At 47.0% G+C, this 18,308-nt stretch overlaps 1 protein-coding gene across 2 annotated transcripts in view; it reads left to right on the top strand.

Annotated features, from left to right (window-relative positions):
- UNC5C (unc-5 netrin receptor C) overlaps window positions 1–13,902 on the top strand; it is a 266,035-nt gene extending 252,133 nt beyond the window's left edge. For both annotated transcript variants that reach the window (XM_049815325.1, XM_049815324.1), the window contains 5 exons: window positions 678–911; window positions 5,955–6,104; window positions 6,353–6,517; window positions 11,573–11,751; window positions 11,998–13,902. In XM_049815325.1, the coding sequence (XP_049671282.1) occupies window positions 678–911; window positions 5,955–6,104; window positions 6,353–6,517; window positions 11,573–11,751; window positions 11,998–12,163 (894 nt within the window). In that variant the 3' untranslated portion in view covers window positions 12,164–13,902. The remainder of the gene's footprint in view (window positions 1–677; window positions 912–5,954; window positions 6,105–6,352; window positions 6,518–11,572; window positions 11,752–11,997) is intronic.
- The last annotated feature ends 4,406 nt before the right edge of the window (window positions 13,903–18,308 follow it).

Genomic DNA, 18,308 nt, shown 5'->3' with positions numbered 1-18,308 from the left:
ATCACCTTGCGTCACGTGCAGGATATTACACGCAGGGTTGAATGGAGAAATTAGCAAGGGAGCTGTTTTCCTTTACACACAGAGTGGGGAGGCTGTCTGCGTTTAGGCTGTATGTATTTTTTTTCTCATCCTGCAGTCTCGTCACGGAGGATTATTCTGATGAAGCAGCAGGTGATATTTCATGTAGATGTGGCACTCGGCCATCGTAGAGGTTACTTCCCTTCCTTGAGTTTTTATAACTCCTTATTGTCATGCTTAGGAAGTGAAGGATGGTTATTTATTCAACATGCTTGTGACTACTGATGTTAAATCACGGTCACCAAATGATTAGTTCTGCGATATCTTTTTCAATAAAGTTTTGGTGATATTTTCATTATTTGCCTAACTCTGCCCAGGGCTTTAAAAGCTGCTGCAGGGTCCAGAGGAAAGAGTTACAAGTCTTAGGGGAGTGTTGTACGGGAGGAGACTTCTACCACCATCGTCACCTCAGAGGAATCATGCCCTCCCCACAGCTACACAGGAGAAAAGCCAGAAGCAGGAATTTTACATCTTGATTAATCTACAGTGCAAACAGCAATGACTTTGTGCATCATCCAGGCTTGAAAGGGACATTGCTGTCTCAAAGGAGAGCAGCTCTGAGGGGTCAGGAGCTCTAACTCGCCCTCTTTCTCCCTTAGGATGTGGTTGTGGTTGGGGAGGAAAACTTCACCACTCCGTGCTATATCCAGCTGGACCCAGAGGCCTGCCATATCCTGACAGAAACCCTCAGCACGTATGCCTTGGTGGGACAGTCAATCACCAAAGCAGCAGCCAAACGTCTCAAACTGGCCATCTTTGGACCACTGTCCTGCTCTTCGCTGGAGTACAGCATCCGGGTCTACTGCCTCGATGACACGCAGGATGCCCTTAAGGTGGTTATTGCTTTCTTGCTCGCTTTCCCTCTCCCTCTCCAGCTCTCACAGGAATGCAGTCGTAGTGGTGACTAGACCCTCTGCTCCGTGTATTCCTGCCCCCTGGGTTATTTTTCTGATTAGAAGAGCTTGACAACAAGCTTCTGTTTTACAGTTTAACCCGCACACACTATAAATTGTCCTCTGTATAGGGATCTCACACTATTTTCCTCCCACCAGTCTTTTTTCCTTTGTTTACCTGTATCATATCCTGAATCCTAAGATTTTTGCATTATTAAAAGGCCATAAGGTACGCGGGGCTTCATTCGTTATTCATGTATTTTTAATGCTAAGTGCCAGCTCCCCAGAGATGGGGAAACATATAAATGCTTCTTTGTAAATAGTTGATAATGATAAAACAAGCTTCTGGGCTGTTAATCACTGCCTGCTTTCATACTGCTTTATTACACCTCTTTGCGTGCAGCTTTTTGTATTGGAAATTCACAACTGAAATAAACCGAGGCTGTTGCTGTCTCTAACTATATAATCTCACTCTCACTGCGTAATTCTGGCATGCACACAAACATACACTCACTACATGCAGAAGAGCAGATAGGTAACCATACTTGCTATTTCTCTTTATAAATACCTGTATTTATACAGGTGGTATCTATAATAGATGCACTCATGAAACATGTAGCTCCAACTGCACATGTAAGAATGGAGTTTATTAAAAGGTGGGGGTTTTTTCTTCAATTGTAGCCAGTGCAACTTCCCAATGCCTCTTTGCAGCAAAATGAGTTCAAAGCCTGACTCTCAGCAGAGTCATCTTGGTGCTGTCTATGCTTTTGTTTCCTCAGCTGCACATGGGAATTATTGGGATTTAAACCCACATATACTGGCTGGGAGATGTTTGTGTTTTTCAGAGCAGTGACTTCCATCACTGTGAATGGCACACTTTGTTCTCTTCCCCAGTACTATCTGATATCAAGGCCTGCCTGCCTAGGCTTTGCTGGGGGGATACTCTTTCACTAAATGTAGGAAAGGCAGTAAAGTATAAGGGTTGAAGCAGGCATATCATGACTTCAGCCTGGTTTTGTCTGTACAGGGCCTGGGAGCTTGGCCTCTGTCAATGCATTGGTGTTATCAGGCTTTTAGAAACAATTATTTTCCCCGGCCTGATTTCCCTTTTGTTTTTCCTCTTTAAAAAAAAAGTGAAAAGGATCTTTCATAGTGATCAAGCTTCAGAAGTCCTGATGGTTTTATGCCTGTGCAGCATAATACAATTTTCCACGGGTTCGTCAAGGCCTGAGGTAATAATAAGTGAGGCGGAGGGGCCTTGGACAGACAGCTAATGCAGTCAGAGCTGGGGGAATCCAATTAGGTGTTACTCAAGAGCTGTTGGCTTGTTTCTAATAGACTGTGGGGAGAGTTGTGAGGTAAAGTTAATCCGATTTGGTGTGATAGCAGAAGGGATCAGGAGAGGCGCTGAGCAACATGGAGGGACCATCTTTCTCCTGAGAAGCTGCAGCCAGTGTTTGGGAGGGGAGCAGGCCAGTCCTTGGGCTGCTGCTGCAGGTAGACTCCAAAGCGAGCTTGTAATTTGGTGAGGAAAGATGAGCAAAATCGGGTGGCCACCATCCCACTTGTGCCTACTGCTTTTTTACAGCAAAGTATGTGCATTTTAATTTTCTTCTTTTCTGGTACATCCACCCGAAGACTGGAAGGCCACGCACAGGGTTCAAGACCCAGCTAGCTGGTGGTTTACAGGAGGACAAGCACATGTACTTGCTGGCCACAAACTCTTATGATTGTGTCAATTGCACTTCTCTGGAAATGAAAGGTCTGGGGAAGGAGAAGGCTTAAGAAAAACGAACCTAGTAAACTAGCTGTAGATGAAAGGGTTGAGCATGGACCGGTGTGTACGAACCGGTGTGTACGAACCAGCCCTGTGCAACAGTGTTGTGTAGACTATGACTACTCAGAAAGAAAAAAAAGAGGTTGGGGTGTTTGCTGCGTGCTTTCACAACAGCTGGCACCACAGCAGCCCCAGCGTGCTAGGAGGAGGTCCTTGGCACTGCCATATTGCCAAAGGGAAGGCGTTAACGGGGCAATTACCGCTGGCTGTGCAGGACAAGGCATACAGACGGGGCTGGACCAGTGGGTCCTGAGGTTAAAAGTAATTCGGAGAGGGTGGGAAAGTTGTAGGCAGCAAGCGAGGCACCAGCTGCAACGTCTCCGTGTCTTGGGGCTGGCTGCTCCAGGCAAGGCATGGCAAGGGAAGGGAAGAGCACTATGAGATATTCCTACGTCGGGATGTCTGAGGTTTGGAAGAGCCTTTGTAGGGGATTATGTGTTTATTTTAATAGGCAACTGAATGCATTCTGTTATTATTTACAACTAGGAATGAGTGTGCCATATGCTGAATGTGTCCTAACAGCCACCAAAGGAAGACAAGCAGTTGCGGTATAAAACACAGTGCAGTATTTATCCAGCAGGCTTTTCCCTCTCATCATGCAGAGTAAGCGCTTGCTGCTGAACTGCCGGCGCCTGCAGTACAGTAGGGAAGTGTAATGACTTGTCATCAATAAGGGCTCAGTTATTTTGGTAGTGGGTTGGCAGGGTTCCTGGGGGCTGTGGAGCAGCAGAGTGGGCTCAGCGCTGATCAAGCATGCAGCATCCCCTGTCCCACAGGATCTCAAGCCGCCTGGATGGCATGCTCACCAAAATGCTTTTTGGGGAAGGGTGAGGGTAGCTGTGACCTCAAGCACTGGCCTCTTTTTTCAAGGCTGGTTTTTGCACTTTGCGGGGGATACCCAAGCTAGTCTGCTGTGGAAAAAAAAAAAAAAAAGTAATAATACGATAACTCTAAAGCAATCCAGCTGCTTTATTCTGTTTATTCACGTATGGCTTTGAGATTGATGTATGTGAGCTGTGTGTGGCAGCATGGCGGCAGCTGAGCAGCCGGGCATGCGGAAAAGGCTGCCTCTCACACCGAGGGCAAGTGAATGATTTCAGGCTGTAGCAGGGTGGCATCCCCCAACCCACCTCATGCTGCACAGTAACTGTCCCCCCCAAAAAATGACAAAACAGGCACAACAGGCATGTGATCTTCTCTCAGTTACTTAATGTGTACCTTTTCGTCTAACGAAGAAAGGCAACAGCTTAAACTGAATGCTGGTGCGTGCTTGTGCCCCATTAACGAGGAAGCCCTTTCCAAATACAGGTTGTGGCTGTCCTGGTGACGCCGACAGTGGAGTGATGCCTTACACAGGTCCCTCTCCTAGGAAAGGCATAAGGGCATGAAGTCCTGGCTCACAGGCGTGGTGAGAGGCGATGGGGAGGGTGGCTGGAACCACCTCAGCATGGAGCAAGCAATGTGCAGCTCGGGTTTCAGCTCAGGAGAGCGTAGAGGCACCAGCCAGCAGGATAAGTACTGCTCTAAATAAAATGCCGTATGGCTAGAGCCAGCCTGCAAGTTTGAAGGGCTGTGCAAATCATGGCTCCAAATTAATTCTGAATTAATTAACTGAGCGGCATGGGAGAAGCATGGGCTGCTTGGCGTCCTCTAGTTGGAGCCCAGAGAGGGGCTAGAATGATCAAGGGTGGTTACCAAAAGTGGGATATTGAAACAAGACATCCAGATCTCGTGGGTGAGATGGTGCAGCATCATGCTGCAATGTTTTTTCCCACAGTAGTGCAGCTCCCAGAGCTGGTGCTGCACCGCCAGGAGCGGTCATTCGGCCCCGGCGCCCCACGTGCCTGAGAGGTGGTGTCTGCAATTAGCTCACGCAGTGCCGTGAGTCGTCTTCTGGCCCTTCCAGGGAGGTAATTTGGACATAATGAAGATCTATAGTAATCAGATAATTAATATCGATTGCTCTTTAGACATCTTGACGAGGTAATTAGGGGGCACTGGAAAGAAGCTGGAACTGATTCATTGGCATAACCTTAATTTAAAAGGTTTCCTGATTTTGTTTCTTTTCCTCTAATGGCTGATAAACGAACATCATTTTAGCTTCAGTATTTGCCAGGTGCTGGGCTCGTCAGGGACAGGGGCTTTTCTTGTATGCTAACTAGATCATTAACATAATCAAGAGTAGCTTGTTTCGTGCTTAGCTAAAACAGAGGCTCCTTTAGTTGGCCTGGGGTAGCATCCTGGTTTTGTGTGCCCACGTACTCGGGTGTGCTCACTCTGTACATGATTGGCTTTGGCCATGTGAGCCTGGTTGGTTGGTTGGCTCTTGTAATTAAATATGACTGAGTTCAGCTGTGTTGGTTTCTACCGGGCCTCCATGTGGACTACATGCTTCTTCCATGTGATTAGGCTGTTTGTAGGCAATGGTTCACTGTGGTCTCAGCTACAGGCACATATTTATTTTTAGCTGCAGAAAATGACAAGACTCTTGTCTTTCTAGCTTTTAATTACAAGATCAATATTTCAGTAACCCTGAACCTATGTATTCATATGGACCAAATGCTCTGTCACAGTGTCTTGCATTGTTTTGATACCATCCTGCTTGACGGTTAGTCTCAGCATAGGCATCAGTTACCTCCTGTACAGCTCTGCCACAGAGCAGTTTGCCAGGAGGCCACAAGCTGAAGGACCAGTGGTATGCACAGGTCCCATATCAGCAGGACCTACACAAATAAGAGCTTCGAAAAGCAAAATAGTAAATCTATCATTAGATGTCCAGTTCGATGAACAATGGAGAAGACCGATATTGTTCTGTATTCGAACAGTGCCTGTATACAAAGTCTTTGCATTCAATTTAATAGCATGCAATTAAGTTTTCTGCTTATAGGACAGGACACTGTGTCTCCCAAATGAGACATGGGTGCCTGCATCCCTGCTGGGCTGCTGCTGTACAAAGAGGGTGAGGGGGGTTATACTCAGATCCACTAATGCAATTCCGGTTCACAGGAAAACACATCTCTGCACTCTTTTTTCCCTGTATTATACAAGTTACAGCAATTACAGCAGTCAGTCTTGAGGAATCAGAAGCCCAGTGTGCTGTCTGGATGAAACCTGACCACTTTCTTCTTTTTATCGCAATACTGCAGGAGGTCCTCCAGCTCGAGCGGCAGATGGGTGGCCAGCTTTTGGAGGAGCCCAAAGCATTGCATTTTAAGGGAAGCACCCACAACCTCCGCCTGTCCATTCATGACATTGCCCACTCTCTCTGGAAGAGCAAACTGCTGGCTAAATACCAGGTGAGCATCACAAACCATTCACATTGTATCCTAGCAGTGACACTTAAAGAAATACAGTGACACACAGGGGTGTTTGTTTAAAAAACACCCAGTGCCAGGTTGCAGTACTGTGAACATTTTTTATCCTGGGCCATTTGCAGTAACAGTGGTATTGGAGCCCATGGTCTCTGGTCATATAGCATCCACACCCTGGTCTCACGTCCTTCCCTTGCTATACTTTTTTTTTTTTTTTTGCTTTCCTCTTGCAGGAAATTCCCTTTTACCACATCTGGAGTGGATGCCAGAGGAACCTGCACTGCACCTTCACGCTGGAAAGGTTCAGCCTGAATACCCTGGAGCTGGTATGCAAACTCTGCGTGCGGCAGGTCGAAGGAGAAGGGCAGATCTTCCAGCTCAACTGCTCCGTCTCAGAGGTAAATGACATTGGTGCACTTTATCCAACTGCAGGAACATGGGAGGGTTAAGGAGGTATATCCGTTCCCATTGCTACCTGTTTAGTGCTTCCCATTTTCCTCCTGACTGCTGGGATGGACATAAGGGATGGATTAAGTTGTTGCTTTGCATCTCCTGTTGCATTTTACTTTAGTTTCTCTCGTCTGGAAGGGAGTGTCCCCCCTTCAAGGGAGGGAGGAGGGCAGCTATGGTCTCCCTGCTAGTGCCGCTTTTCTGTGCCTTATGTGGAGGACTTCTTTGCCCGCCACTCCCTATTGCATCTCACAAAGCACTGCATGGTCCTGTTTCCTGGCAGTCCACAAGACCATCACCCCCAACATTTCCCTGGAGAGGGAGGAAGGAGAATAGGAAAATGTCATTGCCATATGTTTGCATGAGCAGCTCCACTCTGATCCCACATAATAACTGCCGTGCAAGAGGGAATATCAGATAGTCTAGTTGCAATAGACTTCTCAGATTTTGCTACTGCTACAAATCCTGACTATTATCTTCAACAACTTTTCTTTTGATGGCTGACATTTTCCAATAGAAAAATGATCATAAGTTTTGGAACAGCTTTGCTGACACCATGTAGCACCTGGAGAATTTTCACTCCTTGGGGCAGTCAAGCTTAGGGCTGAGACCAAACTACATGTTCAGGTGTGAAGTGGCATTGCCTTCAGTGAATGTGCTGGTGGCTTTTGTGCCTGATAACCTTGGTGGCTATGAAGAGCAGGCTCTTGGGCAGCAATCACTGCTGGCTGACTTGGGGAAGGGCTGGGAGACCACAGACAAAACTTAATTGTGCTGTAGGGCCCTGATGGTGTCTGCCATTACCCATAACATCTGCTTGGTTATTGGGTGTAAAGTTACATATTCAGCTGGGGACTACACAGCATTAAAGACAGATGGTAAAACAAGTATCATAAACAATTATTGTAATAAGTGCTGCATTGAGGTAATCTCTAATTTAACCTCGCAGAGAAAAGAAAGAACTGAGAGTAACTTTAATGAAATGCAAGTATACACTATAATCATCTTCAGCTGCTTGTGCGTAATAGGGTCTGGTAATGGATTCAGAGGGAAGAGGATAATATTCTTGTCTTGTGCTGTGATCCCATCCATCAGGGATGAATAGAGGGAGGGAATAATACCGCTGCTATCAAGGCTGCCTACTGCAAAATTGCTCCTCCTGGTTGACGTGGAGTGATGTTCCTGAGCCCAAGTGAGGGGCAGGAGGACCTTGGGCTGGCATACAGGGTTGTGTCAACTTTGTTACTACAAAAAAACCTAAAACTCAGCTGATTTGATGACAAAAGTTACCTGGAAATGTAATAACAGCAACCTGGAAACCAATGTGTATGCCTCCAGAGGCATAAGAGGAAGGGGTTGTTGTGATAAAGACACCAGACCAGGCATCAGGAAACCTTAGCTGTGGTTCCTCACACTTTCCTTTGGTGACTAACTAGGTCATGTAAGGGTGTGTTTTGGTCCCTGCTTTGAGATAGTGTCTGGTTTGGTTTGCTCCTGGTGATTTCAAATTGCACACATTATTCTCTTCTTGTGGGGGAGGCAGGCAGCAAGTGCTTAGGCATTGCAGGACTATGCTGGTGCCTTTCTTCTGCCTCTCTGCCTCTGTCAACCTGTGGTAAAAATAGAGCAACACAGTTTCCTGCATCCTCCCTTTATGGGCTTTCTTTTTTCTCCCCTGTAAAGGATGTAAAATTTCTGCAGATTAAACTGTCTTATTCTGGCTTTATACAGTGTCTTCCACTGGGATTTCAAAAATACAAATGCAATGAGTGCCAACACCTGCAAATTTGTGAGGCAAGAGGAAGAATGAGATAAAGGTCTCCCACTGTTTGTTTTTGAAGCCCCCTTTTTATCTTGTGCTGTCAGTACTCACCCGAAAGAGCCCCAGTGCACCGCGGTGGATACCTGGGCTCCCTCTGCACCCATCCTGGGGCAGCAGGTCACCTCGAGAGCCAGGGCAGCACTGCTTCAATGTGTCGCTTGTGTCCCTTGGCCCAGACTAAAAAGGGAAGGTTTTGTGTCTGCGATGCCACCAGTCAGCACTCTACAGCTGCTGCCAGGCAGTGAGAGGACAGTAGCCTGTTGCCTGAAGCAGTGGGGTTGGGGTGGATGGTCTGTGATGCAGGGCCTTGGTGCCCAGGTAGGGATGCCGCATTTGGCACTGCTTTGGGCACGTTCACTGAGGATATTACCGTGTGGCGTAAACCTTCCTTGGTTAGAAATTTCACTGATCGCCTAAAATGCCATTTCTAAAAATAAAAAAAAATGCAAAAAAGTCATATTTATAGAGTGGAAGAGAATTAATTGTTGTGGATAAATGAGTGGAGTCAAAAGTCTTAATTCTGTTCATTGCTCACAGATACTGGCTCTCCCCTTTCCATCTCTGCATACATTTCGGGGGGGGGGGGGGGGGGGGAACCACAGACTGCGCTGTCGTGGTTTAACCCCAGCTGGTAACTAAGCACCATGCAGACACTTGCTCACTCCCCTCCCACCCAGTGGGATGGGGGAGAGAATCAGGGGAAAAAAAGGTAAAACTTGTGGGTTGAGAAAGAACAGTTTAGTGGAACAGAAAGGAAAAAACTAATAATGATAATAACAATAATAAAATGACAATAATAATAAAAGGGTCGGAATATACAAAACAAATGATGCACAATGTAATTGCCCACCACCCACCAAACAGTGCCCATTTAGTTCCTGAGCCGCCCCCCCCCCAGCCCCACTCCCCCCCAGTTTCTATACTGGGCATGACATCACACGGTATGGAATATCCCTTTGGCCAGTTTGGGTCAGCTGCCCTGGCTGTGTCCCCTCCCAACTTCTTGTGCCCCTCCAGCCTTCTGGCTGGTTGGGCATGAGAAGCTGGAAAATCCTTGACTTTAGTCTAAACACTACCGAGCACCAACTGAAAACATCAGTGTGTTATCAACATTCTTCTCATACTGAACTCAAAACACAGCACTGCACCAGCTACTAGGAAGACAATTAACTCTACCCCAGCTGAAACCAGGACATGCGCGTAACTGAGCATCGCCAACAAGCTTCCTGGGGGATTTGTGACAGCAGCTTAAGCCAGGCACTACCTGGTTTTGAGACAGTTTCGGGTTTTACAGGGCCTTCCCAGCAGCCAGATTGATACAAAGGAACAAGACCAGCTCACAGGGGAGAAAACAAACTGACATTTAACAAGGAGTCTTTTACATGGGTATTTCTGGCTGCCCAGGGCTGTGACCTGGGCAGAGGTGGAGATGAAGCAGCTCCCCTGTTTCTGCCAGCCCGGCCCCAGGCCTGTCGTGCTACAAAGGAGAGCAACTGAGAGGGCGGGTGAGAGGCTGAAAGGAGACCCAGCCCTGCTTGACGCTTTTTCCATCGCATGCTTTGCTAGCTGGAGGTGACAAGTGCTGCACCTGGGAGGAGCGTCCCCACTGCTTGCTCAGGCAGCCAGGCAGTATCGATGGGGTTTGGCGGGGCTTTCAGCTGCCCTGCAGCACCTCGTTGTTCCTAAGCAAACCCAACCATCCAAATTGACCCTACCCTTGTCCTACCAGCTACTGAGCCCCTCTTTCTACCTACCTGTGGGTGCTAAATCCTTCCAGGCCAAGAAAGAGATAAAATCCTTGCCCAGAAGAGCCGATCTCTTGTTATTCCCAGCAGGGCCACATTACAGCTGTGTCATGGGGAGCCTCCCAGCTGGGAGGATGTCGTGGTTTAACTACAGCCAGCAACTAAGTACCACGCAGCCGCTCACTCACTTCCCCCATCCAGTGGGATGGGGGAGGAACTCGGGGAAAAAAGGTAAAACTTCTGGGTTGAGATAAGAACGATTTAATAGAGCAGAAAAGAAGAAATTATAATGATAATGATAACACTAATAAAATGACAACAGTAGTAATGAAAGGATTGGAATGTACAAATGATGCGCAGGACAATAGCTCACCACCCGCCGACCGACACCCTGCCAGTCCCCGAGCGGCGATTCCCTGCCCCCCCCTTCCCAGTTCCTAAACTAGATGGGACGTCCCATGGTATGGAATACACCGTTGGCCAGTTTGGGTCAGGTGCCCTGGTTGTGTCCTGTGCCAACTTCTTGTGCCCTGGCTGGGCATGAGAAGCTGAAAAATCCTTGACTATAGTCTAAACACTACTGAGCACCAACTGAAAACATCAGTGTGTTATCAACATTCTTCTCATACTGAACTCAAAACACAGCACTGTACCAGCTACTAGGAAGACAGTTAACTCTATCCCAGCTGAAACCAGGACAGAGAACCACATCAGAGAGCATCAACCCTGTACCCACAGGCGACAGGCTGGCTTTGGAGGTGACTTTCCCCTTGAAACACTGCTGCCACTGCCTTTGAGTGCAGTGCTGGTCATGGGCAGGAGGGCGACGGCCACCCCTTGAGCACACACACTCCGTGTGTCTCCAGCACAGAGTTAAAGCCGCATGAAAATGAGGGATCAGCTTGTGCCTGTGGCGGTATTAACCAACCTTCCGTGGTCTGCCCAGCATCGGAGGCCTCAGAGAGTATGGGTGCTGCCAAAGGGATGTCAGCAGCATCAGCCCAGTGCTGGCTGCATGTGGGATGGAGGGCTTGGGGGGGCTTCTGGGAAGGGGCTCCTGCTAGCCAAGCTGGAAAAGTCCTGTTCTGCCCTACTAGTAGCAGTTTGCTCTGAAATGTGTCAAAGTGCCTGGTCTTTCATTATTTCCAGTAGGTAAGTGATTAATTAAGCTGGGTTCAATTTTGTCCAGCCATAGTAATCTTAACCCTTAAAGAAAAGAAAAAAAAGAAATCTGCTGTCTACCCAAAATCAGTTATAAATATTTCTTTTTCAGCTGATTAACATAAACGCTTGATTAGCAGAGGGCTCCTCTCCCTCTAATGCAAGTAAAAGCACTGAGTCTCAGAGGATACACTTCTACAATCATCTCTGCACTCAGTAACAAAACTGCTGTATTATTTTACTTTTTTTTTCCTTTGCTTTCTTTCCAACCTCAGGAACCTACTGGCATTGATTATCCTCCTATGGACTCAGCAGGCACCATCACCACCATAGTAGGGCCCAGCGCTTTCAGCATCCCCCTCCCAATAAGGCAGAAGCTGTGCAGCAGCCTGGATGCACCCCAGACCAGGGGCCATGACTGGCGGATGCTGGCCCACAAGCTGAAACTGGACAGGTAAGCGAGGCTGTCTATGCGTTGTTGGGCAGCAAAGCCCCCCACCCCCACCCCCCCCCGGGAGGTATGTGCAAAAGGGTCCTGGTGAAGATGAGTGACAGCAGATGTGTCTACGGACTGGTCAGACTGACTGCACAGGAGATGAGCACCTTACCGGCACCAGCAATGGGGATGGGCTGAAATCGTATGAATTCAGACAGCCTTCATGCAGCTCAAAAAAATGAGTTTCCATTTGGCTTGTTGCAGGTACCTAAATTATTTTGCTACGAAATCAAGTCCCACCGGGGTGATCCTGGATCTCTGGGAAGCCCAGAATTTCCCTGACGGCAACCTGAGCATGCTGGCGGCGGTTCTTGAAGAAATGGGAAGACACGAAACCATTGTTTCTTTGGCAGCAGAAGGAAATTACTGATGCAGCCTTGGCGTGAACAGGAAGGACAGACGCAGGGAGCGGTAATGCCCTGTTATTACAAACGAGAATTGAAATGAAAACCCAGACCAATGAGTTACACAAGAGACATTTCAGAGAAGAAAGCAAGCAAACAAACAACAACAACAACAAAAAACCAGCCCTGACCTTCACACGTGCTCTCCTTGTACATTATCACAGGATCTAAAAGAAATCATGCAAACTTGTACCTTGAAAATATAAATCAACCTAATGTTCCTCTCGGCTTGGCTGTACACTGCTTGGTACAGGATTTTACAGTTTCCTAGGAAACGCTTTTTATTGCTATCCAGATATATGGATAAACTTTCTTAACAATCCCAGTTTCTATGGATGTTGTTTACATCAAATTCTGGACAGGGGTAAGGAGACTGTCCATGGCTCTTTATATTTTTTGTTTAAAGCCATTCTAGACAAAGCTATGGACAGTTGGTTGTGGCTATTTCAGCTTATTGGTTTCTGGTGAATTCAGATTTTGGCTACAATTCTGCACATCGATTGTCTCACAATGATCCTCCTGTCATTGTTCTGTTTCCTAGACCTACTTGTAAAAAAAAAACAAAAACAAAAAAAAAAAACAAAAACAAGAAAATCAGAGCTTAAGAGGTGTGCATCTGGAAAGCAGGTACTCTGGGTGCTAAGCAGGAACACACGTAAAGTCCCCTTCCTTCCCCGATCAAGTCCCACTGAGCCTGTGTGGAGAATAGCTGTAGGACAGTAGGGAATGTAGGATCGGAGTTAATTTTCAATTCACAATGTAACAACACCCTTTCCACCCCTTTGCAATATGAGGGGGCTGGATATGCAGTTCAGAGTTGTTTGTGGAAGAAAAAGAAACCCAGAAAAAAATAAAAAAGAGAAGTTGCTATGATAATTATTTACTAATTAGTATCTAGTGCAAGGACTATTATTATTATTATTATTATTATTACTTCATTTCTAATTTTGTCAACAGCAGAATTATTCCTGTTTTTATGGAACCTGTTGTCCCCTTCCTGAAGGTCTTCTAGGACATGGCCCTCGATATGCTGTCTGTCCTTCCCTTCTCCAGCCATCGTACTCCTCCTCCAAAGTCCTCTGCTAGCCCACACAGGTTGCTCACCTCATGTTAGCATTGCTGTGCTTCGTGCCCGATGCAAAGGTGGTATAAACTGGTGACGCTCCGCTGAAGTAACTGATCTGCACCTGCAAAGGTTGCAACCCAGCACCCCTCCCTAGGATGTTTTGCACCACCTTGGTGCCTCCAGGTTGCTCCAAGAAGTAATCCTGTCCCAAGTGACAGTGGCTGTGAACCAGACAGCCTCCCAGTCCAAATACACGTAGACCACTGGTTCAGGAGCACGGGTGTAAGCATGCGGAGGCACTGACATTGACCACCTGATGTGTGCATCCAAGGTGGACTTCCATATGTCTTTCTTGCATTGCTTTGAAGTGGTCTGAGAGCCAGCAGCTCCAGTTAGCTTCCCGCAGAGCTGCAGGTACTCGCTCTTACTGAAACCCACTGCCTCCCGTAACGTTTGTGGTGGTCAGGGCTACTGGGAGTCCTCTGCTGGGACATTTCTGGGTGAGATGCACTCGGTGGCTCTCCGCAGGTATTCCCAGGCTTGCTGCAGCCAGGGAAGCCTCTGCTGCGTAGGGCAATGGAGTGGTGAAGTCAAAATCCCGTGTACTGCAGTTTGCTGCCTTCTCAGCACTCCCTCTGCCGGCGGTGCAGGTCCTCGCTGGCTGACCAGGGGGATGTTTGTCCCTCTCAGCCATGTCCCTCTTGGCCACCACAAACAGGTGAAGTGGGAACTTGGCAAAAAGAGTGAACTCTTGCTTTTTCAGTTGTCACTGCAAATGTTATTTTATTTTCTGCTCAGTGAAAAGATTGACTGTTTGGTACATGACAGCACATAGGACCACAGTAGTTTTACTGCCAGGTTAGGCTGTTCTCTACTTCTGATGCAAAAAAAGGCTTTTTTGCCCAGCCTGGCCACTCCAGGTTTCCAGCCATGCCCTGGTTATTGCTGTCGTGCACACAGGCATGCCCCTGCCCACACACGTATTCCCACTCCATGTGCTTCTCAAGACCGGAGTTGGTTTGTTTTCTTTTGTGTTTTTTGGTTTTGTTTTCCCCCAAGGCTTTCCAGATTGCGCCTTTAAAGGTAACTTTGAAAATGTCATTGGTTCAAAATGAAAGGAAAATTTCATCTGACCTTTTTCCCATCTGACATTTTCATAGGCTTGGGACTTCTTGTTTTTAATTTCTCAGCTCCCTGACACCAGCAGGGTTTTGACTGACCACTGGGCAGCAATCACAAAGCGCTCCCTTCCTCATAAGAGGTAACCTGGCAGTTTGCAAACCAGCATTTCAGTCAAAACCAGCGACCAGAGGACATACATTTTAACTGTCAACATCTGTCTTCATTTTGCCACATAAACCCCACCTTCTCTTACTATGGATATGCCATAGATTCCTTTCAACAACAAACCATCTTCTTTTTCACCTTGGGCATCTGATGCAGCCCATTGCAATGCTAATGTAAATCTTGCTTTCAGCTTCAGGAGGCTTTGACTCGGGCAGCCAGCTCTGCCCTTTCCCTATGTTTTTTACTCACCTTGGAGCTCTAAAATGGCTCTTAAAAGACAGGGCTTAGCTTTTCTCCCTCCTGGGCCGTCTTCAGGTGTAACCAGTTGTATTTAGTTCATGCTTCTTCACCCTCCCTGTGTGACTCCTCTTCCAAGACGGGTGCATGAGCTGAACTGTCCTGTGGCTCCTTCCCCTTTTCGGCTCAGTCTTTGTTAGCCGATGCCCAGGCTCACTGGGACTCCCAGCTCTCAGCTTTTGCTTTTTTGGACAGCGTGTGCACCCTTCTCACTGGGGCCTTGCCAGAAAGTGTGTCATAGTTACCTGTATCACTATGAGTTGACGCTCCTTTTGCCAGCTCTCTGACCTACCCCCCCGATGCCTCCCTCAAGAAAAACAGATGAGCATCTTTCTTAAAGTATTCTGGGTCATTTTCCTTTTACAGTGTCACTGTAAAGGGGATTTATTGAGAGGAAAGGGCATGCTCTGATTAAGAGGAGCATCCACAGAAGTGGATGGAGGTCAAGAACATCACGGCCATCTAGGGCAGCGGCATTGCTGTCACTGGGAGGTGGAGCTGCTCTTCTTCCACCCCAACTGCTCAGAAACCCCTCGCCTGCTCCAAGCACGGGCTGGACGATTTCTCCAGGCCCTGCTCTGTCAGCCTTTGCAGGGTCCCAGTGCGGCACCATGCCAGCTGCCTCAGCCCTGACAGGGCAGGGAGAAGCAGGGACTGCCGGGCACGGGGAAGTCTCCTCCACAGAGCTACAGCTCATCCCAGCAGCTCCGCACTCGTGCTTTGCCACCGCTACGAATGACAGCTCCCACCTCACACGACACTCCGCCTGCATTAATTTTGCTCAGTTTTTTTTCTTTTTTTCCAGAAGTGGCAGGGTGCGTGGCTGGGGAGAGGGTTCTGGCACAGGCTGGTGGTACAGATCCCTCGGCATCCCCCATCCTGCTGCCCCAAGGAGGGAGGGTGGGAAGCAAGGGCGGCCAGATCTGCTCGGGAATATCATTTTTGGTGGGAGAAAAACCAGCAGCAGTCCCTCCACCTGGCTTGTGTGGACACAGTGCCATCTCGTGGGGCTGAGCCCTTGCTCCAACATGCTGCCGCCGCCAAGGCGAGAAACGTCGCTTGGGAAAAGGCTTTCCCGTGGGGCAGCTCTTGAAAAATGGCAAATAAGTTTGGCAGACAGAACCTACTCTTAAAAGTTGTTGTAACATTTTATGTCAGGTAAGCACATCTGCTTTAAAAAAAAAAAAAAAAAAAATGGCTGCAGGCTTCTTATCCTCCAGTTATTACTACTTTTTGAAATGCTTATCCTTTTAGTTGTCCACCTTCAGCTATGTGCAGCAGCATTTTTGCTGCTCTTCACACCATCTCTTCATTACATGTTGATTGCTAGCGCTATAAATAATATATATATTATATAAATATATATGAAATATCTACTGACTTCAAGGAAAACCTCTCATTTCCGAGTAAGAAACACTATCGGAGGCAGTCCTTTTCACCTGAGTTTTTCTTCAGTTCTTTTTGTGTTGTGTTCTTGTAAAGGTGGCTGTCAGTGTATAGGGTAAGTTTGGGGTTTGGTTGGGTTTTTTCTGAATTTTCTGATCACAGCTGATCCATTGTATCTCCCTAAACAGTGCAAGACCTAAGTGCTGTTTTACTGAATCACTAAAGTTTTGAGGCAGTGAGGGTCTCTTCAGTCAATAATTGCTTCCATGGGAGACCAAGATTCTTTTTTTTCCATATCACTGGCAGAAATGCAGACACTCATGAGACATGTTGGAGTCTGGGATGCCCACAGAGCAAAACATGTCTGTTCCTTGGGTTTCTTGCTATTTCTGTTGATTACATATAGAATAAATGTATTTACATGCTGTAAGTCCGTCATTGTGGACAGTGTCCTAATGTCTTGTATTGCTACCTACAATAGTTTCTTTTTGGTTCTCCTTTTCTTCTTGTTTTGGGGGGTGGGGGTATGGGGAAGGGAGGGAGGGGGGGGCTTTAGACCATTGTATGCTCTAGCCAAGTAGTTACCACATCTCTGAGGTTAATTTTAAACAAGATGATACTGTTGAGGTTGGGGGGTTTTTTTAATCTCATGTCCAGGGCACTTTGCAAACTATCTTACTAAGTGTTCAGAAGTCTTTTCAGGTATTACTCTGGCTCTCGTCTGGCCATGAAGTAACTAATTTTTTGCAGGCTGGCTTGCTTAATATCGGGCGGTGCAAAGATGCGAGTGGTTTATGAATGGAAACCAAAACTTTGGCCCTTTTCCCACAAGGACTCCAATGAGGTATTGACTTTGGGGTTACCACCACAGTCTGTTCCTAGCTTGTGTGTGAAACCTTGAGTTCATAAAATGAGCTGCACTGCACATTTTTAAATGCTGAAGCATGTATCTCGGACATCCTTTGAAGTGGGAATTTAACAGAAATGCAAAGTGTATGTGTGTATGTACATACAGACAGACAGGAGAAAATAAAGGACAACTGCTGCTGGAGGCTTTTAGCTCTGACGTTAGTTGTGAGCATCCTCTTATGACCAACTTTTGCTTGGGAAGGTAAAGGTCAAAATTCAGTGCTGCATCATCACTGCAAGGTCAAATAGGCAGTACATCGAGAGCCAACAGAGTAAAAACTGGCAAGGAATTAGAGTTGGACTTGAACCAAAGCCACAGAAATGAACCCTCAAGTTTGGTAGGTCAAACTCCTTGCTTGAAATAGGAGCATTTAGTTTACTTACTTGTCCTCAAAGCTTGACACCTGCTCCCTGAAATCTGAAAATCCCTTTATCTGAAAGTCCTTTGATAAGCTCTGCCTGTACAAAAAAGCAATGATAATCCAGAGTTCCCACAAACCTCCATCACTGAATAGGTATTTCACATTTTCTGTGATGCTGGTATTTAATAGTGGTTCGGTCTCCTTGACTGCTTACAGAGATGAATTGCTATGTGTGCTGTACCCTGGACCTGCCCTTTTCTCCAAAAGCAACCCATGCCATGGCATGCGCGTAATTTCTGGATGCCTGTGAAGAAGCGGGATGTAATCGGGCAGAGCCCTCCCACAGAGGTGGGGTGCCTCTCCTAGTACTGGCACTCTGGTCTACAGCTGCCGGCTTGCAGCTGGTGGGACAATAGCCCCTAAATGAGAAAAGCTTGCGTGGCCCCAAGAGCTTCTTTGGCTGCTGCCAGCTGGCTCTTGCTACAGCTTGCCAATAAATTTGGGACCTTAAACAATACAAATAAAAAGCAAAATCAGTCTGGAAAGTAAAGAAAATTAGGAAGAAGGAGAAGCAAAACACTCTTCTCCCATAGATCTTGCAAGGCGCCTTGCAAAAACACCCCCCCAGCCGCGAGCCAATAACCTACTTTGAAGCAGGGTGAGTAACACAACTGAGAGAGAGAAGTTTTGACATTACCTGCCATTACCGTTTCGGCACATCTGTGTGCTAGACTTTTTTGCTAACACATGTTCTGTCTGTTAATGTTGAAGAGTGGAAAAAAAAAAAAAGTTAAGATGGTACCT

This window comes from Accipiter gentilis, chromosome 12 (genome assembly GCF_929443795.1).
Source record: "Accipiter gentilis chromosome 12, bAccGen1.1, whole genome shotgun sequence".
Classification (NCBI taxonomy): domain Eukaryota; kingdom Metazoa; phylum Chordata; class Aves; order Accipitriformes; family Accipitridae; genus Astur; species Astur gentilis.
Note: the sequence above shows the minus strand (reverse complement) of the source record. Positions and strands in the feature narration are given on the sequence as shown.